Here is a 25,456-nt window from a genome sequence, read left to right as displayed (position 1 = left end):
GGGTACACTACTCTGACAGATCACTTGATATTATTCCTGCATATCAAATAGTCTGCTCCTCCTCCTTAAAGAACTGACCTAAAGCTTACATGGTTTAACAGCTCTTTTTCTTAGGCTTGTAAATATCTTTTGTTCTCACATGGATATCAGCAATAACCTCTCCCTTATATATGTCCAATCCTTCACTTAAACTTGGTCAAGAAAATTAATCATAATCCAGAAGAAGAAGACTGTGAGCATTTTAAATATTGAAATGTACTTCTTTCCATTCTTATATTCCTATGGTAAAATTTACCTGATTTGGATGTTTGTGTTTCCTCCATTTCTCCTCCTTTCTTAGGACCAGAATGTTTCTCCTCGACAGGAGGCTGCAGAGGTATTGAAACAATAGGATTAGTACGTAGTGTACATTTCATACAATCTGTAGTTAACGATTCAAAATAAAAATATAAGTTTTACCTTCAACAAAGAATATTCTCCCGGAGACTCTGAAACGCAAAAGGGACATATAGTTAATTATATGCACCTATGAAAAACAGCTACATTATCATGCAGTTAGTACTAAGATGAATCCTCATGCCTGGCTGTGGACACATTAGGTTTTCTTTTTTTTTTTTTTTTTTTTGTTGTTGTTGTTGTTTTTGGATACAAAGCTTTATTATTTTTTTTAATTTTTTCCCCAATTTATTTATTTTCAGAAAAACAGTATTCATTATTTTTTCACCACACCCAGTGCTCCATGCAAGCCATGCCCTCCACAATACCCACCACCCGGTACCCCAACCTCCCACCCCCCCCGCCACTTCAAACCCCTCAGATTGTTTTTCAGAGTCCATAGTCTCTCATGGTTCACCTCCCCTTCCAATTTACCCAAATTCCCTACTCCTCTCTAACGCCCCTTGTCCTCCATGCTATTGGTTATGCTCCACATTAGGTTTTCATTTTCTCTTTCTAGAGATAGGAAGGAGGCTTAGGACAGTGACAAGACAGAAATATGAACCCATTGTAAGTATTGAACAAAATAACAGAAGATATGGCCCAAAAAACATGCAGTTAGGATTTCGAAAGTCAGATGATGTTTCAAAGGAGCATAACTAATGGAGAAGACTGCACATATACCAATGTGAACATGCTGACTGATGGGGAGAAAAGCAACTTTTAATGAGAGGAATAAATAATGACCCTGAGAGGACAAATATGAAAGCCAATGGTAGAATGCTACATCACATCCTTAGTGCAGTACAGCAGAATCCTTTTTATCATTATACGACAAGCATTAACCACGTTCTTCCGTTTGCCCTGTAATTTAGGCAGTCCACGTTTGCAAGGATAGCTCAACTGAAGGCATGATTGAGTTTTCATCAGAGAGAGCATTATGAATTGATTGCCTTGGATATACACTTGTGAGATAAGGGTTACTAAAAGTACTCATTTTGTCCATCCCCATGTGGGCTACTGGTATGCCTACATTTCCTGTATCCTCTAGTTTAGCCAACTTAAAGTTTCTGTTTTTTGGTTTGTTGGTTTGTTTAATTTTATTTATTTCTTTGTCACACAGAGAGAGAGAGCACAAGTAGGCAAACAGGCAGACAGAGAGGGAGGGGGAAGCAGGCTCCCTGCTGAGCAGAGAGCCCGATGCGGGGCTCGATCCCAGGACCCCGAGACCATGACCCAAGCTGAACGCAGAGGCTTTAACCCACTGAGCCACCCAGGTGTCCCCATCTTAAAGTTTCTTGGTCCACTCATGCAAGAAGGTATATAAAACACATCTAAGAAATAATGTACAATAAACTTTCAATAGGGAAATATGACTATCACTATCAAAATGGAAGAACTCTATTTAGTTGCCACAGAATACTTAGGCACTGAAAATCTTTTGTATTTCAGAATTAGTGTCATACTTACTGATACTAACAATTTTAGCATGTAAGGAACCAACCCTATAAGTACATTTGGTGACAATGTCAGGGTTTTTTTCCTTAATTTTTTATTTCTTTTCAGGTTAACAGTATTCATGGTTTTGGCACCACACCCAGTGCTCCATGCAATCCGTGCCCTCTCTAATACCCACCACCTGGTTCCCCCAACCTCCCACCCCCTGCCCCTTCAAAACCCTCAGATTGTTTTTCAGAGAGTTTCTTATTCATCGTCTCTCACGGTTCACCTCCCCTTCCTATTTCCCTCATCTCCCTTCTCCACTCCATCTCCCCTTTTCCTCCACGTTATTTGTTATGCTCCACAACTAAGTGAAACCATACGATAATTGACTCTCTCTGCTTGACTTATTTCACTCAGCATAATCTCTTCCAGTCCCATCCATGTTGCTGCAAAAGGTGGGTATTCATCCTTTCTGATGGAGGCATAATACTCCATAGTGTATATGGACCACATCTTCCTTATCCATTCATCCGTTGAAGGGCATCTTGGTTCTTTCCACAGTTTGGCGACCGTAGCCATTGCCCCTATAAACACTGGGGTACACATGGCCCTTCTGTTCACTACATCTGTATCTTTGGGGTAAATACCCAGTAGCGCAACTGCAGGGTCATAGGGAAGCTCTATTTTTAATTTCTTGAGGAATCTCCGCACTGTTCTCCAAAGTGGCTGCACCCACTTGCATTCCCACCAACAGTGGAAGAGGGTTCCCCTTTCTTCACCTCCTCTCCAACACACGTTGTTTCCTATCTTGCTAATTTTGGCCATTCTAACTGGTGAAAGGTCGTATCTCAATGTGGTTTTAATTTGCATCTCTCTGATGGCTAGTGATGATGAACATGAGCAATCTATACTTGGAATGCCATTCCGATCTAAACCCCACCAGTATTTTTCAAAGACCTGGAGCAAATAATCCTAAAAATTTGTATGGATGGAATCAGAAGAGACCCTGAATCGCTAAGGAAATGTTGAAAAACAAAACCAATACTGGGGGCATCAAGTTACCGGATTCCAAGCTTTACTACAAAGCTGTGATCACCAAGACAGCATGGTACTCGCATAGAAACAGACACATAGACCAGTGGAACAGAGTAGAGAGCCCAGCTATGGACCCTCAACACTATGGTCAAATAATCTTCGAAAAAACAGGGGAAAAGACAGTCTCTTCCATAAATGGTGCTGGGAAAACTGGACAGCTATATGTAGAAAAAAGAAACTCGACCATTCTCTTACACCATATACAAAGATAAACTCAAAATGGATAAAAGAAAATCAACGTGAGACAGGAACCCATCACAATCCTAGAGAAGAACATAGGCAGTAAACTCTTCGATTATCAGCCACAGCAACTTCTTTCGAGATATGTCTCCTGGAGATGCAACAAGGGAGGTTAAGGGGGTAGGAGAAGAATAAATGAAACAAGATGGGATTGGGAGGGAGACAAACCATAAATGACTCTTAATCTCACAAAACAAACTGAGGGTTGCTGGGGGGAGGGGGGTTGGGAGAAGGTGGGTGGGGTTATGGACATTGGGGAGGGTATGTGCTATGCTGAGTGCTGTGAAGTGTGTAAACCTGGCGATTCACAGACCTGTACTCCTGTGGATAAAAATATATTATATGTTTATAAAAAATATAATTTTTTTTTAAAAATGATATGTCTCCAAAGGCAAAAGAAACAAATGCAAAAATGAACTTTTGGGACTTCATCAAGATTTGCTCTTCCTTTTAAAAGAATTAATCTAGGGGAGCCTAGATGGCTCAGTGGGTTAAAGCTTCTGCCTTCAGCTCAGGTCATGATCCCAGGATCCTGGGATCCAGCACCACATCAGGCTCTCTGCTCCGCAGGGAGCCTGCTTCCTCCCCTCTCTCCCTCTCTGCCTGCCTCTCTGCCTACTTGTGATTTCTCTCTCTCTGTCAAATAAATAAAATCTTTTAAAATAAATAAATAAATAAAAGATTTGAGCTAAAGCTTACATGTTTCTTAAGCTCTTTTTCTTAGTCTTGTAAATATCTTTTGTACAAACATAGATATCAGCAATAACGTCTACCTTCTTTATGTCAGAACAGCCACAGAAGGTTCCCCAGAGAAATTAGATAAATAAATAAATAAAGAGACTTCAGAAGAAGAATGCTGTGAGCATTTCAAATATTTTAGTGGACTTCTTTACACCGTTACATTTGCATTGTAAATTTACCTGATTGGGATGCTTTAATTTCCTCCATTTCTCTGGGCCGATTAGGAATACAATATTTCCCCTCCACAGCAGGCTGAATGGGCATTGAAACAATATGATTAAGACATAATGGACATTTCATGCAACCTGTAGTTAAAACCTCAAAATAAAAATGTAAGTTTTACCTTCACGTAGGAATATTTTCCTGGAGAAGCTAAAAAGCAAAAGGGTCATATAGTTAACTCTCTGTACATATAGAGGCCAACAAACATTCATGCACTGAGTACTAAGCTGAATCCTCGTGGCTGGCTCAGATTACAAATGGGTTTGGGGGTGTTTCTGCAGACAGGAAGGTGGGTTGGGCAGAAGAACAATTTCTAAGGAGAGGAACAAATCATGACCCTGAGCGGACAAACATGAAAGCCAGTGGTAGAATGCTACACCACATCCTTAAGGCAGCACAGCAGAATCACTTACACCATTGGACTCTAAGTATGTATGACCTTCTTCAATTTGTCCTGTAATGTAGGAGTACAGAGTGCTGATGATAGGTCCACTGAATGCGTAATTGACTTTTCATCAAGCAAAGCCTCATGAAATGATCATCTAGAATATACACTTGTGGGATAAGGGTAACTAAAAGTACTCATTTTGTCCATCCCCATGTGGGCTACTGGTATGACTACATTTCTTGTATCCTCTAGTTTAGCCAACTTAAAGTTTCTGGTTTGTTTGTCTGTTTAATTTTATTTATTTCTTTGTCACACAGAGAGAGAGAGAGCACAAGTAGGCAAACAGGCAGACAGAGAGGGAGGGGGAAGCAGGCTCCCTGCTGAGCAGAGAGCCCGATGCGGGGCTCAATCCCAGGACCCCGAGACCATGACCCAAGCTGAACGCAGAGGCTTTAACCCACTGAGCCACCCAGGTGTCCCCATCTTAAAGTTTCTTGATCCACTCATGCAAGAAGATATATAAAACACATCTAAGAAATAATGTACAATAAACTTTCAATAGGGAAATATGACTATCAAAATGAAGAACTCTATTTAGTTGCCACAGAATACTTAGGCACTGAAAATCTTTTGTATTTCAGAATCAGTGTCATACTTACTGATACTAACAATTTTAGCATGTAGGGAACCAACCCTATAAGTACTTTTGCTTAACAGAACAGGAAACAACATGTGTTGGAGAGGATGTGGAGAAAGGGGAACCCTCTTCCACTGTTGGTGGGAATGCAGGTTGGTGCAGCCTCTTTGGAGAACAGTGTGGAAATTCCCCAAGAAATTAAAAATAGAGCTTCCCTATGACCCTGCCATTGCACTCCTGGGTATTTACCCCAAAGATACAGATGTCGTGAAAAGAAGGGCCATCTGTACCCCCAATGTTTATAGCAGCAATGGCCACAGTCGCCAAACTATGGAAAGAACCAAGATGCCCTTCAACGGATGAATGGATAAGGAAGATGTGGTCCATATACACTATGGAGTATTATGCCTCCATCAGAAAGGATGAATACCCAACTTTTGTAGCAACATGGACGGGACTGGGAGAGATTATGCTGAGTGAAATAAGTCAAGCAGAGAGAGTCAATTATCATATGGTTTCACTTATTTGTGGAGCATAACAAATAGCATGGAGGACAAGGGGCATTAGAGAGGAGTAGGGAATTTGGGTAAATTGGAAGGGGAGGTGAACCATGAGAGACTATGGATTCTGAAAAACAATCTGAGGGGTTTGAAGTGGCAGGAGGGTGGGAGGTTGGGGTACCAGGTGGTGAGTATTGTGGAGGGCACGGCTTGCATGGAACACTGGGTGTGTGAAAAAATAATGCATAATGTTTTTCTGAAAATAAATAAATTGGAAAAAAAGTTAAAAAAAAGTTGTAAGCTTTCTAATGGACTCTTTTTTTTTTAAGATTTTATTTATTTATTTGAGAGAGAGAGACAGTGAGAGAGAGCATGAGAGGGGAGAAGGTCAGAGAGCGAAGCAGACTCCCCATGGAGCTGGGAGCCTGATGTGGGACTCGATTCCGGGACTCCAGGATCACGCCCTGAGCCGAAGGCAGTCGTCCAACAAACTGCGCCACCCAGGCATCCCTCTAATGGACTCTTTATCATGGCTAAAGATTTCTTGATTTCCCCCACACTGACCCTCCTCCCTTCTTCCTTCCAATACTCTTACTTTGCACTCAATGATACTATTTATGAAGTACCACCATTGTTACGCCATTAAGATACACACACTTATTGGTGACTAAAACATAGCTCTGCATCATCAACCAGGGCAGTCCTGAATGTCTTCCCAACCATGAGGAAAGCAGTAAGAGCAGGAAACTTTTGGTATCCTACTCTGACAGGTTTTGGTACTAGAAGCTCACCTGATATTATTCCTGCATTTCAAATAGTCTGCTCCTCATTTAAAAGAATTATTTTGGTGGGGTTATGGACACTGGGGAGGGTATGTGCTATGGTCAATGCTGTGCAGTGTGTAAACCTGGAGATTCACAGACCTGTACCCCTGCAGCTAAGAACACATTATATGTTAATAAAAAAATAAAGATTTTAAAAAGAAAATAAAAAATAATTGTTTTACTTTACCACCTTCCACTCTAAGAGCTGCTTATTGTCCTTCATTTACTCCCTGTATTCTTGACTTTCTCATCAGTCACTCTTTTTATCCTTTCCACTTATTTCCTGACGTTCCTTGGGTCTTAGAGTATCTTGAAATGGAACCACTAATTAAGCTCCTTTGTGGCACCCTCAATTTCATCTGCTCCTGACACTGACACCTGATAATACTTCAACCTATCTCCTTTTCAATCTTTCTCTTTATCTCTAATTCAATAGGTGATTTTCTATGGATATTGAAAAATATCAGTGCTCCCAATTTACACCAATATTTTATCCAATGACTTTTAATAAAATACAATTCTTACCTTCTACTTTCTCATTTAATGTACTTGCCCCTTTCTGATCTGCATTCCCAGATAAAGGATCAAGGTAGGTGTCTGGGAGACTCTCCAAATTACTCTGTTAAAATGAACAACAAAAATGAGTTGCATAAAGATTTCCTAATCCTTTTCTAAGAAAATATCTGAATTTCCTACTTTCATAGTAATCAGACTCACAAATAAGAAAAGCATATACTGAAAACCAAAACATTTTAAAAACTCACATATGCTTTCTAAATTAAATATAATGTTTAATCTTCATTTGGCCACTGGCTATAAACTGAACATCAAATGCCAGAGTAAATATTTTCTTGGACAGAACACTGACTTATATGTACATTTCAACAGGAAGTAACAAAACACCTAACTCTCCTTTGCATTCCTCACCAAAATAAAAGGATATTAAAAATATGTATTTAAATAAATTCTTTAGTAAGTATATTTGCTACAAATTTAAACTGTTCCTAACAGCAGAACCTTTTTCCATGTTAAAATAGGACAGCTATATGTAGAAGAATGAAACTCGAACATTCTCTTATACCGTACACAAAGATCAACTCAAAATGGATAAAAGACCTCAACGTGAGACAGGAATCCATCAGAATCTTAGAGGAGAACATAGGCAGTAATCTCTTTGATATCAGCCACAGCAACTTCTTTCAAGATACGTCTCCAAAGGCAAAGGAAACAAAAGCGAAAATAAACTTCTGGGACTTCATCAAAATCAAAAGCTTCTGCACAGCAAAGGAAACAGTGAAAAAAACAAAGAGGCAACCCACGGAATGGAAGAAGATATTTGCAAATGACAGTACAGACAAAAGGTTGATATCCAGGATCTATAATGAACTCCTCAAACTCAACCCACACGAAACAGACAAACACATCAAAAAATGGGCAGAAGATATGAACAGACACTTCTCCAATCAAGACATACAAATGGCTATCAGACACATGAAAAAATGCTCATCATCATTACCCTCAGGGAGATTCAAATTAAAACCACATTGAGATATCACCTTACACCAGTTAGAATGGCCAAAATTAACAAGACAGGAAACAACATGTGTTGGAGAGGATGTGGAGAAAGGGGAACCCTCTTACACTGTTGGTGGGAATGCAAGTTGGTGCAGCCTCTTTGGAGAACAGTGTGGAGATTCCTCAAGAAATTAAAAATAGAGCTTCCCTATGACCCTGCCATTGCACTCCTGGGTATTTACCCCAAAGATACAGATGTCGTGAAAAGAAGGGCCATCTGTACCCCAATGTTTATAGCAGCAATGGCCACGATCGCCAAACTATGGAAAGAACCAAGATGCCCTTCAACGGATGAATGGATAAGGAAGATGTGGTCCATATACACTATGGAGTATTATGCCTCCATCAGAAAGGATGAATACCCAACTTTTGTAGCAACATGGACGGGACTGGGAGAGATTATGCTGAGTGAAATAAGTCAAGCAGAGAGAGTCAATTATCATATGGTTTCACTTATTTGTGGAGCATAACAAATAGCATGGAGGACAAGGGGCGTCAGAGAGGAATAGGGAATTTGGGTAAATTGGAAGGGGAGGTGAACCATGAGAGACTATGGACTCTGAAAAACAGTATGAGGGGTTTGAAGTGGCGGGGGGGGTGGGAGGTTGGGGTACCAGGTGGTGGGTATTATAGAGGGCATGGCTTGCATGGAGCACTGGGTGTGGTGAAAAAATAATGAATACTGTTTTTCTGAAAATAAATAAATTGGAAAAAAAATAGGACACTTGACATAAGAAACCTTGGAGTAGATCATGTTGAGTATAAAGAATACAGTGTGGTAACTGCTGCTTCATTTGTATAAACAAAGGCTTGGAAACTTTATTGACAGGATAATGGTTAAATGCAATAACAAAGTAGGAAGAAAAACTTTATTGAAATTATGTTTAAATAATAGCAAAAGGTTTTAGATATAGGTATGAAACTCTCCAAAAAGTATAATAAGCTTTCATAAGGGAATAATAAGAGCATTTATTTATTAATTACCTAAAAGGTACCAGGCACTTATTTTAGTATACCCATTTTCTTTTCTACAAACAACAATAATACCAATGGTTATGTCAATGGGGTGGATCTTCCTGCTTCCTGGTCATTCCAAGACATTAGAGCAAAATGATGAACAGGTGTGATCCATGGTTCTGTCTGTCTAGAATGTCTAAAAGGTCCCCAAGACCTTCACACAACTGGTCCTTCTCATCCTTTACTTGGCAGCTCTTGCCACACTCAGAGAGATTGTTTCTGACCAACAAAATTCCATACACATTCTCATCCCCATCCTAACTGCAAACTCCCCCACTGTTCCCTAACCTAACATTCCCATTTTCTTTATATGAACCACTAACAGTGACTTACAGTGGGTTGTTGTTTCCTCATTTTTCTGCTTCAACCACTACAGCCTAACCCCTCAACTTGTACAGCCTGGTACATAGCTGGTATTCAATAACAAATGTATTTAAGGTCAAAACACTTAAAATAATCTCACTGAGGGGGCGCCTACATGGCTCAGGCAGTTAAGCAACTGACTGTTGATTTCAGTTCAGTACATGATCTCTGGGTTGGGAGATTAAGCCCCATGTTGGGCTCCATGCTGAGCACAAAGCCTACTTGGGAATCTTTCTGTCTCTTTTCTTCTGCCCCCCCCACCCCTCTCACATGCTCTCTCTTTCTTTTTCTCTAAAAAATAACAACAACAAGCTCACTGAGAAGGTCTCAAGTACCAAGTCACTATACTCGGTATCGACCCTCGCACAATGCAAGGTTTAAGAGCATTGATAGCCGTGCAGTCCAAACTCCACATATAACTTTGGATTGCCCAAAAACTTTACTCATCTCCTATTGAACTTCCTACTTCAAAAGCAATTAGACTTAAAAATAGCAAAAGTGTATATTAAAAACCAAAATATTTAAATAGAAGACCTTAGATCTCTAGAGTAGAGATCATTAGATCTGTAGATCTAATCTACTTCTTAATCCTCATTTGAATATTGACTCTGTAAACTGATCACGGAAGGTCAGAGTAAATTATAACCTAATGCTGACCTTACCAATAAGGTAAAGTCAATTAACACATTTTGCATGTCCTGTATATTATATACTATACTCCTACAATTTAAACTAAAGAAGAGGTTATGAAGAAAATCATAAGGAAGAGGAAAATACATTAACAGTACTGTACTGTATCAAAAAAATCTCGAGTGTAAGTGGACAAACAATTCAAACCCATCTTGTTCAAGGGTCAACTGTATACCTACACAATGTCACTGAAATTTAACATAGCCCAAATTAGAAATCCACCTGCCCATTCTAACTTTCCCCTTCTTTTCTTGACACTACTGCCATTTATTTTATTGTCCTTCAGAAATCTTCACATTTGAAAAAAGTGTCCTCGATATTTAGTAAATCACTAATACTGCTGTGATCATTTTTGTCTTGTGTTTCTATAGTGCCCTTAACAGTTTACAAAGTGTTTCCATATTTGTTCATTACACATACCTGAGAGGTAGGTATTAGAACCATTTTTATGAATGACGTCTGTGACATTCAAACAGGTTAAATAAGTTTTTCTGGGATCCCACAGCTACCAAGTGACAGAACCTGGATGCCACTGTATCTTTTGACTTCAAACACAGTGCTTGCCACGCTGTGTAGCACCTACTTGTGCTAAGAGATCAGGCCCTTTTTACCTCCCTCCATAGTCCGTCACCTTAGAAAAGGTCATCGTTACCTTACACTTATGTTTCTGTAAGTAAGGCTGCCACAAAGATACTCAAGGCATACTATTTTAACTATCCGAAATAGTTTTTACCTATTGAAAGCACCACTAAACAAGGGATGCCTGGGCATTTCTGGGATCTAGCCCCATATGACAGTGGGGAGCCTGCTTCTCCCTTGCCCTCTGTCCCTCCCACGGCTCATGCTCCCTTTCTCTCTCTCTCAAATAAATAAATAAAATCTTTTTAAAAATAAATAAAACAATACTAAACCAGTGGTAATAATACCACTAATACCATTATATTATTATAATTTTTATTATAATCACAATGCTCCTTGTAAATCTACTTAACAATCCAAATATAATAGTTTCAGGGGCCCCCCATGGTTCAGTTGAGCTCTGTGCTCAGACTGGAGTCGGCTTCAGATTCTCCCTCTCCCTCCCACTCACTAACTCTCTCTCTCAACTACATAGATACACAAAATATTTTTAAAATATACATATGCATACATACAGATAGATAGATAGACAGACAGATAGATACACTTTCAAGTCCCAGGCATCATCTTTTCCAATTCCAACTTGTGAAAAACTAAAATCCAAACTCTTTCTAGATCTCCTCAGGAGTTTTGCACATCCATATACACCACAGAATCATATATCTGGCCATAAGCTGGCCTGCAGTAATTCTTGGTTATCTAGATAACTTAATTTCAAAACACAAACTAATTCCTTATCACGTCTAAGCCTCTGTTTTCTGCATTAATACTACACAGTTTTATTAGGATTAGTTTGTAAAATAATAGAACTGTATTTTGCTGGACTATTATATTTAGCACATAAATATTTTATCAATTACAGATAAAAAGTATAAGGAAATAGTTTTTATGGGCAAATATAGAGATGAGTGAGTAAAGTCTAAGCATCCCTTTTATGTTTTAAAATCACTCCTTGCTTTTATTTTAAAATAATAATAAAACGGTACCTCAGAATCCCAAGGTGATTCTTCATTTTGTTCTGAGAACCTTAATGCTGACAGCATAACTATAAAATACAGTCACAGATACATTAATGAGAACTTGTATTATGAATTTTAAATGTATATACAAGCCTATCCCCCCTTCATGAATACTTCAATAAAATAAAAGTAAAAGCAGTAAAGATTTTCAGAGGGTTGAAGAATTTTCAGGAAGAAAAAGCTGGTATACTTAAAAAGAAAAAGAAAAATATCTTAATGAAATGGGGAACATAACTGGATCTACATACTGTGATATTTTTTATACTAGCATTTAAGCCTAGAAAAAAATGTGGAGATGTTCACTAACTTACCATGTCTATCATCTTCTGCCCTGTCAGCAGAAGTCAAACAGTCATTAGCTGTTTGTGCTTGTGGAACACTTTCAGTGATACCATGGTCCTTTGTTCCAACCTCTGGCCGCTCCTCTCCTTCCTATAAAAACAACACAAAACAAAAACCCAACTTCAGAAAACATCACATCAATTCATGTGCTCACCCACTCACTCAGAAAGACAAATGCGTCCGTCAAGTCATAGGCACTATCCAGGGAGAAGCTGGAAATATAAATAAAAGAGACTTCCATGTATACTTGTAGGGGTAGAGATGGACAAAAACAAGAACAGAAGTGTATCATTTACTAGTTCTACAGGTGAAGTGAATAAAGCACAGTGAAGGCACAAAGGGGAAAACAGTTGTATATGGGAAGCTCAGGAAATGCTGCAAAGGTAGGGCTGTATCTTGAGAGAGAGACTACACAAAGACAGTGTGAAGGGTATTCTAGAAAAGGTAGAATGAGCAAAAGGATGACGTATGGAATAACACAGTAAGTGACGATAGCTACAGAAGGTGGCAAAACTGGAACACAATTTTGGGGAGTGGCAAAGAGAGATAGAATTGGAAAACCAGGACTGAAACAAAAAAGGCAAGTGTGAGGCTGGAATATAAACTTTCTCCTTCAGGTAATGGGCATCCACTAAAGAAGCAGAGGAGTTACATCACCACAAATATATTCTAGAAAGATCACTCTGACAGCAATGTAGAAATGAACATAAAGGAACCCCACAAATATATTCTAGAAAGGTCAATATGACAGCAATGTAGAGATGAACAAAAGGAACCCAAGGGGCACCTGGGTAGCTCAGTGGGTTAAAGCCTCTGCCTTTGGCTCAGGGATCATCAGGTCATGATCCATGATGTGGGTGATCGAGCCCCGCATCAGGCTTTCTGCTCAGTGAGGAGCCTCCTTTCTCATCTCCTCTCTGCCTACTTGTGATCTGTCTGTCAAGTAAATAAATAAAATCTTTGAATAAAAAAAATGAACCCAAGCCAGAAGAGGATTTCAAAATTATAGGAGAGAGAGAGAGAGAGGGAATTATATTAAGATATGAAAAATGGGAAGCAGATACAAAATAGTGAATGGAGAGAGTGACTGAATGTGGTTTTTTCTTTTTTTTGCTTTTTAATATTTTTTAAAGTTTTTATATTTATTTTTCAGAGAGAGCACAAGCAAGAAGAGCAGCAGGCAGAGAGAGAAGCAGGACTCCTCGCTGAGCAAGGAGCCCAACGAGGGACTCAAGCCCAGAACCCTGAGATCCTGACCCGAGCTGAAGGCAAACCCTTAATTGACTGAGCCACCCAGGTGCCCCTTTTTCTAATTTAAATTCAATTAATTAACATATAATGTATTATTGGTTTCAGAGGTAGAGATATGATGATTTTTTTCTAAAAGATTTAATTTATTTATATTTAGAAGGAGAGGGTGTGCTTGCAGGTGGAGGGGCAGAGGAAGAGGAAGAGAGAGAATCCTCAAATAGACTCCCTGCTCAGTATGGGGCCTGACCAGGGGCTTCATACCAGGACCCTGAGATCATGACCTGAGCAACACCAACAGTCAGATGCTTAACCGAGCAAGCCACCGAAGTGCCCCTGGAGGTAGTAATTTCAGGGAAGTTTGGAGTCCAGGATTTTTCCTACTTCAGTGTTTCAGTCGTGCTATCTACTAGGATGGGGAAAACAAATGACAGAGCAGATTACAAAAAGTCAGGGAAGAAGAAAGCGTCAGAAACAATGTCTTCAATCTGGGACTTACCAAATTTGAAGCACCCTGGAGCCTTTTTCTTTTTTTAAGATTTTATTTATTTGTTTGTCAGAGACAGGGAGTACAAGGAGAGGGAGGGGCAGGCAGAGAGAGAAGCAGGCTCCCCGCTGAACAAGAAGCCCAATGCAGGACTCAATCCCAGCACCCTGGGATCACAACTTGAACCAAAGATAGATGCTTAACTGACTGAGCCACCCAGATATCCCAAAGCACCCAGAAGACTTATGAAGAAAGTTCTAGACAAATACATTTGGAGTAGGAAAAATGACATTACTCATGATGTTAAAAAAATAAATATCGGGTGCCTGGGTGCCTCAGTGGGTTGAGCCTCTGCCTTCAGCTCAGGTCTTGATCCCAGGGTTCTGGGATCAAGCCCAGCATCGGGCTCTCTGCTCAGCAGGGAGCCTGCCTCCACCTCTCTCTGCCCGCCTCTCTGCCTACTTGTGATCTCTGCTTGTCAAATAAATAAATAAAATTTTTAAAAAAGAGTAATAAAGATTTGACTGCAAAACACCAAGATTTTTGTAAGAATACTCATTTTTAAAAATTAATCTTAAAAGATGTATTATATAAAAGAAATATGGGATCTTAAAAATTTGAGGCATTTTTAAGTACTACTATGATATATGATAAAATACAAAACTCTATTTTAAAATTCACATGGTTTTCTTATTCCACTGTGAACAGCCTATTTTACCAGTAGTTAATGACCAGAGAAAGAATCTAGTATTAAAAAATAATCATGATCATCTAAGTTGAAGATTTTAAAGTCTCCAAATACATGTGTCATTACAAGCAGGACCCAATATTCACATGAGGAAAGAAGAAAGGGACATAAATAAATAAATAAATAAATAAATAAATAAATTTAAAAAATCACCAGTATTTCTGAATTTCAGATATGAAAGAATTCACGTGTTAAATTTAACAACTATGGGAGCTCCTGGCTGGTTTAGTGGGAAGAGAGTGTCACTCTTGATCTCAGGGTTGTGAGTTCAAGCCCCATTCTGGGTATAGAGATTACTTAAAATTTTTTAAATTTAAAAAGAACCCCCCAAAACTAATAGCTATGAATACTAAAGTTCCTGATAATATAAAATGTATCCACTGTTGGAGATATTTGAAAAAGTAAAAATCATCTTCCAGAAATAATTCTGTATACTCTGTTAGCAAACTTTCCTTCCTTATGATTCTATAATGACAACTAGTTCATATTAGGAAAAAACTATAAATTGTGAGTTCATTCATTTGATGTGTGTGGATGTGTCTATTGCAGATACAATTCAAAATAAATCAGAATCAAAAAACAAGATGTTAGGGGCACCTGGGTGGCTTAGTGGGTTAAAGCCTATGCCCTCAGCTAAGCTCATGATCCCAGGGTCCTGGGATCGAGCCCCACATCAGGCTCTTTGCTGAGCAGGGAGCCTGCTTCCCCCCACTCCTCTCTCTGCCTGCCTCTCTGCCTACTTATGATCTCTGTCTGTCAAATAAATAAATAAAATCTTTTAAAATTTTTTTATATTTTTTCTTTAAGAGTATTGCAGCTTAAAATTTATTTCAATTAATGGATAAAGATTAAGAACCTCACTTATATAGTCATAAATTTCAGTTTTAAGTAATGAAAAGACTACATAAGGTGTTTACTTATCTCCTCTCTTTATTCTCAAAAAGATCTAAAACTTTCCAAGATTATACCACACAGTAAATAAATTAGAAACCACAAGAAAGAGCACCTGGTTGGCTCAATTGGTTAAGCATCTGCCTTCAGCTCAGGTCATTATCGCAGGGTCATGGGATAGAGTCCTGCATCAGGCTCCCTACTCAGTAGGGTGTCTGCTTCTCCACTGCCCCTCCCCTTGCTCTTATACTCTCTCTCACACACACAGAAAAATAAATAAAATCTTTTTAAAAAAGGATAATGGCCAAAATTCAAAATTCATAATAAATCTGATTAAGGCCTAAAACAGATTTCATTTTGCATTATCTATAAACACAGGTTTTGCTAAATTAAATATACAATATCACACCTTATCAACTGAAAAGAAAGAATAAAATTTTCTTCCACTTCTTCATAGAAATAAACTGTAAGTCATTCAGAGGAGTGAGCATTTTTTTTATTACCTGTCTTCGTTTTCTTAATTTGCACTTAAAATAATTTCTACCATATTTTATAATGTAGAGTATCTGCTCTCCCGTAGCCCCACAACTGCTATTGTGTTTTTATAATAATCTCTCTCAACTCTGCAAGCTTTACAGTCATCTAGCCCTTCTTAAATGAATTCTTTCCCTTCACCTCCTCCCTCATCTTCATATTCCATCTATAGCTGTTCTTTCCAGTTGCTCTGTAATTCTTTCCTTCCATAATGGCATACCTAAGAACTGTTCACTCCCACCAACCTTTATAAATCTCAATCCAATTACCTCTCTACCAGTATGACACTGTTTTCTCTTATGATCTTGAGGACTTCCATTTCTTCCTAAGATTCCTTTCATTAGAAGGATCAAGAGGATAAAATATGAAAAAAACATAGGGGAAAAGTTTAAAATGAAACAACTTACCTTTGAAGGACCAAGGCCTAACAATGTGAAAGGAGGTTTTAGAATAGAATCAGGTGATGGCAAAGCAGGAGGAGAAGAGTCACAGATGTCAACAGATGGTTTGGAAGGAACACCAACTGTATCTTCACATTTGTTTTCAGAATGATCATCCTCAAATAAAGTTTTATCTCCCGGTGATACAAGGCCAAGTTCTATTTCCACTTAGTAAAAAAACAAAATAAAGAGTATATGAAAATATCTGTAATTTCAAGTGACAACACAAGAATGGACAAAAATCAGTGCATAACCAGTCTTCAAACAGCTTACAGTTCTTGAAAAGCTGAGAAGCATTCATTAGTTTTCTTAAGTTTGGTTTTGAGGTATTCTGGAAAAAAAAATTAATAGTATTAAGGATTACAAATAACACATTTGGTAAAATAACTATAATATTCACCATTGTCAAATGAGAACCATTACACAAAGAACATGGTTTTGGAATCATTCAAATGTAGATTCAAATCTCAGTTCTGCCATTTACTAGCCTACATTTTCTCATGGGGTGAGGATTAGGAGAGATGTCTGTGTTCCAAAATTCATTGTTTATGCACCACACCCAGTGCTCCATGCAATACGTGCCCTCCTTAATACCCACCACCAGGCTCAACCAACCTCCCACGCCCCGCCCCCTCAAAACCCTCAGATTGTTTTTCAGAGTCCATAGTCTCTCATGGTTCTTCTCCCCTTCCAATTTCTCTCAAATCCCTTCTCCTCTCCATCTCCCTATGTCCTCCATGTTATTTCTTATGCTCCACAAGTAAGTGAAACCATATGATAATTGACTCTCTCTGCTTGATTTATTTCACACAGCATAATCTCCTCCAGTCCCGTCCATGTTGATACAAAAGTTGGGTTCTCATCCTTTCTGATGGAGGCATAATACTCCATAATGTATATGGACCACATCTTCTTTATCCATTCCGCTGAACGGCATCCTGGTTCTTTCCACAGTTTGTCGACTGTGGCCATTGCTGCTATGAACGTTGGGGTACAGATGGCCCTTCTTTTCACTACATCTGTATCTTTGGGGTAAATACCCAGCAGTGCAACTGCAGGGTCATCGGGTAGCACAGTTTTCCAAAGTGGCTGCACCAACTTGCATTCCCACCAACACTGTAAGAAGGTTCCCCTTTCTCCACATCTTCTCCAACACTTGTTGTTTACTGTCTTGTTGATTTTGGCCATTCTAACTGGTGTAAGGTGGTATCTCAATGTGTTTTTGCTTTGAATCTCTCTGATGGCTAATGATGTTGAACACATGGAACTGGCACAAAAACAGACACATAGACCAGTGGAACAGAATAGAGTCCATATATGGACCCTCAACTCTATGGTCAAATAATCTTCAACAAAGCAGGAAAAAAATACAGGAGAAAAAAGATAGACTCTCTATCTAAAATTCTAAGCTCACAATTAAAGGATAGTAAAAAATAGATTGTAAGCTTCTTTCTCATTTATTTATTTCCTCAACATAATTCATTTGCACTTATAAATCCTAAACATGAAAAGGGAATATAAATTTTTAAATTATGTATTTAAAAAAATTTTTATATTTCATTATGACACATTATGCACATTACATTACTTATAACATTCCATTATACAGAATTCCATCTGTCTGCTCATTAATTCACATTCAAAAAATATTAAAATTGCTTCTTCAAGCAAGGTTTTATTCTAGGTGTTCCAGGAGATGCACAATTATGTTTCCTAACACCCAATAGCTTATAATGATGCAGGAGCTTTAACATGAATATTTAAATAAATATAAAGTGACTAGAAGTTTGAATCTTAGAATCTGATACAAAGATTCTGAGTAGATATTTTAAAAAAACTAATATAAAAGATTTCTGAAAATAGACATTTTACCATATGGGTATGAAAAGCCTCTGCTTCTAGTGTTAATTATTATTTTAGGCAAAACATGTATTCTTCACTTAGATAAAGAGTTTTAACTATACTCTTTATGGAATTATTTTCAAAACACAGTAGAATGCCTTTGCAATATAAATTTAGGAAATTTAAATTTCTAAATTTCCTCAATTTCCAATCTTATTTTGGTCTAAATGTAGAACAAGGGATAGAAATAGCGAAAAAAAAAACTTCTTTCATAAAACTGTATGCTACCAAAATAAAAAATGTCCAAGAAAAAACAATCTGTAATAAATAACTGGGTCCACTGAAGATTCATTTAGGCATGAGTATTATAAAAGCCACGTTAGAAGAAAAGAGATAAAGAGAAAAAGAGAAAGGAAAAGAAAAGTCATGATAAGATCATTTAAAACTCAGAGTAAGAATCCTTATCCTTGACCAAATGTCATATTTCCTCCATCATGGGAAAGCTTTTCCCAATATAATTTTCCCGTCATTATATATTTCCAGCCCATTCTTTCTACCTTTGATATTTAACAGTGTTAAAAAAAATTCAACTTGTCATATTTCTATAAAATGGTTTGTTCTGACCAACTTTCCACTTCAAACATAAAATGATGATAGGCAGGCCACTGCTAAATTTTAGGAGTAAATAATACACAAAACTACATTCAGAGCAGAAAAATTAATTTCGCAAGAGAGTACATTACCTTCATATTCAAACTTAAGTCTTCATCATCTGATGTAGGCCATGAAGCATTATCATCAGCAGGTTTAACGGAAATACTTTAGAGCAAAAATATACAACAAAAACAATTTAATGAAAAAGAAGAATCAAGTGAAAAGTCATCTATTTATTTATTGAATGAAGTTTCTTGATGTAATTGAACTTTAGCCTCTGTTTTTGTTATTAAGATTTTATTTTAATTCCAGTATCATTAACACACAGTGCTGCATTATTTCATGTATACAATATAATGATTTGGTAATTCCATCACCAAGTGCTCATCACGACAAGTGCATTCCTTAACCCCTAGCTCCTATTTCATCTGTTCCCCCACCCATCTCCCCTCTGGTAACCATCAACTTGTTCTCTATGGTTAAGAGTCAGTTTCTTGGTTGTCTGTCTCTCGTTTTTTGTTGTTTTTTTTCTTTGCTCATTTCTATTGTTTCTTAAATTCTACATGTGAGTGAAGTCATATGGTATTTGTCTTTCTCTGACTTAACTCCACTTAGCATAATACTCACTAGTTCCCTCTATTTCACTGCAAATGGCAAAATTTCATTCTTTTCTATGGCTGAATATTCCATTGTATATATATGTGCCACTTCTTCTTTATCCATCCATCTCTCAATGGACACTCGGGCTGACTATTGTAACTAATGCTGTAGTAACCATAGGGGTACATGTATCCATTCAAATTGGTATTTTCATATTTTGGGGGATAAATATCCAATAGTGTGATTACTGGATTGTAGGGTAGTTCAGTTTTTACCTTTTGGAGGAAACTCCATACTGTTTCCACGGTGGCTGCATTAGTTTGCATTCCCACCGATAATCCAAGAGGATTCCTTTTTCTCCACATAATTGCCAACACTGTTATTTATGTTTTTTATTTTAGCCATTCTGACAGGTAGGCAGTGGTATCTCATTGTAGTTTTGATTTCCATTTCCCTGATAATGAGTGATGCTGAGTATCTTCTTAGGTGCCTGTTGTTCATTGTGTGTTTTCTTTGGAAAAATGTCTGTTCGTGTCTTCTGATAATTTTTAAATTGGGTTGTGTTTGGGGTGCTGAGCTCTATCGATTCTTTTTATTTGTATACTAACCCTTTATTGGCTATGTCATTTGCAAATATCTGCTCCTATTCCATAGGTTGCCTTTTCATTGTGTGGATTGATCCCTTCACTGTGTAGAGCTTTGGATTTTGATGCAGTCCCAACAGTTTGTTTTTGCTTTTACTGCTCCTGAGGCAAGAGAGTAAAAGCAAAAATAAACAGAAACAGATCCAGAAATACAGAGAATTCTGTATCGCCAAAAGAGAACAGGATGGGAAGATGGACAAAGTGGGTAAAGGGGAATGGGAGGTTCAGGATTCCAGTTATAGTAAGTCACAGGGATACAAGTACAGCATACAGAATACAGTCAAGGGTACTGTAATAGCATCATGCAGTAAGAGATAGTAGCTACGCTTGTGGTAGGCATGGTGTAACATTCAGAGTTCTTAAATCACCTGAAACACAACATAACATTATGGATCAACTATGCTTCAATTTAAATAAATAAACAAACAAATATACACATGTTAAAGAACAAATTTATGTTATTAGTGGGAATACTGTTCCCAGAGAGATTAAAAACTATAGGGTCCAACTTTTTCCCTACACAGGTTCTGCCTTATTTAGGTCTATAAGAACTAGCAAGACCTTAATAGCCTTCATAAGCACTGAGATACCCAAGAAGAGAGACTGCTATAAAAATAGAGTCCTGGTAGCTGTACCTCTATTTCCCTATACACGGCCTAATATTTTCTTTCTGTGAGCTCTTAGATCATTCTTTTGTAGGGCTCAGTGGTACCCTCTTTAGCCTATGAAAGCAGATTCCCAAAACAAGCATAGCATCAAATGGCCAAGAGCAGGAGCCATTTCCTGCTCCTGGAGGACAAGCTAAACAGACTTTCAGTCATCCATGTAATCATCTCAATGTAGACATGTTACCAACTACCCAAATGAAGCTCTGTTACTGATTTGACAGCCAGTCCTAGCCCACCAAACCCTACATGTACATGGGAAGGACATCAGAGAATTAGAAAAAGAGGTGGAGTGAGGAGACCCCTACCTTGGGCCATATATCTGTGTAGTTCCGAATCTCCATTCCCCCATTACTCGAGAGGATCTAAGCCAAGATTGGGCTGGAAGTAGATGGTATCACATTCCTATATGCTGTAAAAAGCCTTCCCCGTGGCTCAAATGATTTTAATACCTCTCAACAGAAAACCTGAAGTATGCTAGTTCATTCAATTCAACCAACCAACAAAAAAAAACTGCTCATGATTCTCCTGAAACCTCTATTTTAATATGCTTTTCTAAACAACTCCCAATATCCTGTGTCCTTCATTCCTTTCTCTGTGTGTGTATCCTTCATTTCTGTAATACATCTTGATCTAACTTATCATAAGCCCAAATATTCTGACATCCTTTCTAAAATTCTTATTCCTATCCAACCCAGTGTTGTTATTCTTGAAACTCGACCTCTCCTGCCAATTCCTTCCTTACGTACCTTCACTGTGTTCACTAGACCCACTCCCCATCTTTCTATTATTAAAACATTCACCTATTAAGATGAGAAAAAAAGGAAAACACCTGAATGTAAATCTCATTTCTGTCACTTATCATATCCAAGTAAGTCACTTTAATCTCTTTTGCATTTCAAATTCTCCATTTAAGTAATCACTTGGTGAGGATGTTAAACACAGGTTGTAGTACCAGAGGGCATTTTGATTAATTCATCTCTAAGATGCCCTAAAATCCTGAAATTCTATGTGCTTTTGATTTTGTCTATAGAAAAACAGAAAATGCTTAGCTGGCAGAAAGGGAAAAAGTTAATGGAATAAAAGAAAACACCAAGAAAAGCAGAGAAGAAAGAAAAAAAAAAAGAACAAGAAAAGTCAATGGAGAAAAGGAAAAAAAATCTACAAAAAAAGAAAAAACTTCAAGGAACTGGTCAAAGGAACTAGCCTAAAGGGAAAACTAGACGGGGAAGTCAGTAAACAGGAATCATTTAGAAATATCCTCTAAATAGATGATAAAATTAATTAACGTATCATGGCCTACACCTAGATTACATATCCATCACTTCTGGAAAAAGCATTCATCTCAAGGAGAGCAGACATCTCTATATCTAAGAACTTGCCTGATTAGGTCTTGCTTATGTAAAACCTAGGTACTATGGCCATAGATAATGAGAGCCATCCTAAAATCTTTGACAGTAAAAACAAGAGACTAGTTGCCACTGCACTAATTACCCCTAGTTATCACTAGTTGTCAAATATATTAGGACAAATGCTTGGACTAACCTGGTTTCTGAGGAAAACTCTAAATCAATAAACACATAACTAAATTTGACCCTCTGAGTTGATCTGACTAGGATCTGTAGCTTAACCCCAGTGCTGCTAAGGGACAAAAGAATCAATGTGGGAGTCACGCAGGCTGACAGTCAAATCATGGGTCTACTACCCATTTTTTTTTTTTTACGTTAAAGGATTCCTTTATATTATGATACCCTCCTTAAACAGAAACACAATTCAAATATAAACACACTTGTAAAACTCTTATTCTCTTAATCAAACCTTTGTTGACAACCACACTCAGCTACTAGCAGCATTTGGATGCAAAGGTTTCACTTGTGCTAATCTGGGCAAGCCAGGCAGAGACTCTGATTTGAAGACGTAACAGACACCCCTGCCAGTGGGCTCCTGCTGCTGTTGCTGCTGCTGTTGCTGCTGCTTCCAGACAGCGCTGGTGGCATCTACTTAGGTTTTCTGCTTCCAGCTGAAGGTTTGCATATTTGTAATGGTTTCCGAATGGCCTCTTCACTGATAAAGCCTTTTTTGGTGAAGGCTGAGATTCTGATTTCAGGGCAGTTGGAGCACAGTCTCCTGAAGTCACTTCCAAAGTGACTTTGGATCACGTTTGGATGTAGGTTTCTTCTCCTTTTTTTCAACTGGGGATTTCTACCTTCACTTCTTTCCTTTTAATTTCTTCCACTTTATCTTCTCCCAGAGTGAAGTTCGCATCATCATCTTCACTCTCCCTAAAATCAGACTCATCCTCAGACTCTCCACCAGTGGCTTGGTTCAGAGTTCTCAGCACTACCGCCATGACTGCCTTCCGAAAGACTCTTCCTCTGCTGTACCACAGCTTTTGATGCTGCTTTTCTTTTCCCTTGAGCACCGCACACATCATCTCCCTCGGTAAGCTTATCCCAATCTAAATCATCACTGGCTACACTGCAATCGGAGAGATGGATTAGTCATTGTCCCAATTTCGCTGCTGCCACATTTTTTTTTTGGCATTTTTGGCACATTTTTCTGTCTCGAGCCTCTCCCACATCAATGGTGACGGCTGGAAGTTCCTTCACTGATAAAGCTAGCGCCACTTCTAAGTCTCGCTGGTAGAGTTCCTCACCTAAAGCCATCCTTTTTTAGGGGTTTTCTCTTGCAGTGGGATATCTTCTTTCTGGAGATTCTTCAGTTTCAGTTTCCTTGTTTCTAGTATTAACTCCTTTGGTGCTGTTCTGGGCTTCTTATTCAAAGGTGTGGTTGCGGAAAAAAAGTCATCATCACTGCAAGAATTTTCAAACTGTGAGTAACTGACTAGTTTCTTATGCCTCATGGGGGGCACCGTGGCCCCCTCTAAGACTGAAAATTCACAGCGTTCAAGCTCTTGTTACCAGCAGTGGCAGTTTCTGGGTCTGCTACTCTTTAACTATAGGATCATAGGTCAATTAATCAACATTGCTGAACCACAGAAGACTAATTCATAAAAAAAATAGGCTGTAACAGCACATCTACTTTGTGATGCTATTGTAATGACTATATAAGTAAAGTAAATGTCAAGCATATAATATAGTGCCTAGCACACAGTAGAACTCTCAATAAATGCTTTGCTCTGCATTCCCTTGTTAACACAGAATTTGTAAAAAAAAAAAAAAAATCCACAAAAATCCTACCTGCTTAAAGAGTCTTCTTCAAAAGTCTTATTCGCCACTAGAGAAAAAAGCAAAGTACATTTTAAATCAACAACAGAAAAATACAGAATATTCAAAGTGTAATACTGATGTGTTAAAAAGTATTCTTCGGGACCATACCTGGCAACCACAATGGAGTGAATATTAATTATACTATTGGTAGGCAGTTAACTCACTAAGAAATCTTACTTTCTCCTCTACATTTACCAAATGGAAGAAAAGAATGGTATCCATCAGAATTTGATACCTACAAGTGGATGTTTATAATGACCACAATTTTAACCAAACCCTTGAGACTGACAGAAAATCGTGTCATTAGCACAATCATCATCACAGACTGACAATGTCAGGATTCTTCTAAATTCTTCAGGACTTTCACTATGAGGCGCAGTTAAAAGAGACTATACTTATTTTGGTGTAACACAACAGAACTTCTCCAGATCTCCAGCAGGGGCTGTTAAGTTTGGGGTGAAACACCTCATCACAAAGATTGGTCTACAGCCACGCTACTTTGCAGCATGGTAAAACATAGTAAACAGGGGCACCTGGGTGGCTCAGTGGGTTAAATCCTCTGCCTTCAGCTCAGGTCATGATCTCAGGGTCCTGGGATTGAGCCCCGCATCGGGCTCTCTGCTCAGCGGGGGCCTGCCTCCCCCTCTCTCTCTGCCTGCCTCTCTGCCTACTTGTGATTTCTGTCTGTCAAATAAATAAATTTTAAAATAAATATAGTAAACAGACTCTCTCTGGTCTTATTTCCAATTGCAAGGTAAATATAAAAGCTTTTAGCGATTTTAGTGATTCTGGTTCTATAAAGTATAACCTCTTGAGACAACCTACTTTCATTGCTGGAGAGTCTATCTGGATCCACCTCTTAGACCAGAATGGTACCAAAGATTAGTGCTAGGTAGCAGGATATGACGTCATTGTTCTCAACCTTCCCCACTATGTGACAAACGTCTGTAGAAATCACACTTTTTCAGTCTGTAAGGCATATGTCATCAGATCCTACACTGATGAACATAACAAAGGACAAAGATTATCTTGAATCACTATATTCAATTACCTCAGAATTTTAATTTTTTAAACATTCAAGAAGATATCCACTGTATGATTGCAACTAGATGACATTCTGGTAAAAGTAAAACTTTTTAAGTTAGGAGATAAGGGTTGTGACAAGGGGAACAGGCACAGCACAGAGAAATTTTAAGGCAGTGAAACTATTCTATGTGATACCACATGATAGATACATGTCATCACACATTTGTTAAAACCCATAGAATGTATAACACCAAGAATGAACCCTGATGTAAATTAT

General features: G+C 38.2%; 1 protein-coding gene and 1 pseudogene across 1 annotated transcript in view; both read right to left on the bottom strand.

Annotated features, from left to right (window-relative positions):
- Positions 1-21,275, bottom strand: part of LOC122891043 (ankyrin repeat domain-containing protein 26-like) — a 117,337-nt gene extending 96,062 nt beyond the window's left edge. The window contains exons 1-3 of the mRNA XM_044226424.1: positions 21,232-21,275; positions 19,104-19,179; positions 12,140-12,260 (exon numbers count right to left, since the gene is read on the bottom strand). Of these exons, the coding sequence (XP_044082359.1) occupies positions 12,140-12,260; positions 19,104-19,179; positions 21,232-21,275 (241 nt within the window). The remainder of the gene's footprint in view (positions 1-12,139; positions 12,261-19,103; positions 19,180-21,231) is intronic.
- A 1,409-nt stretch (positions 21,276-22,684) lies between these two features.
- Positions 22,685-24,035, bottom strand: LOC122892082 (annotated as a pseudogene).
- Positions 24,036-25,456: the final 1,421 nt, after the last annotated feature.

The sequence above is a fragment of the Neovison vison genome, chromosome 12 (genome assembly GCF_020171115.1).
Source record: "Neovison vison isolate M4711 chromosome 12, ASM_NN_V1, whole genome shotgun sequence".
In the NCBI taxonomy this organism is placed as follows: Eukaryota; Metazoa; Chordata; class Mammalia; order Carnivora; family Mustelidae; genus Neogale; species Neogale vison.
The sequence above is the reverse complement of the archived record's forward strand: the minus strand, read 5'-3'. Positions and strand labels throughout refer to the sequence as shown.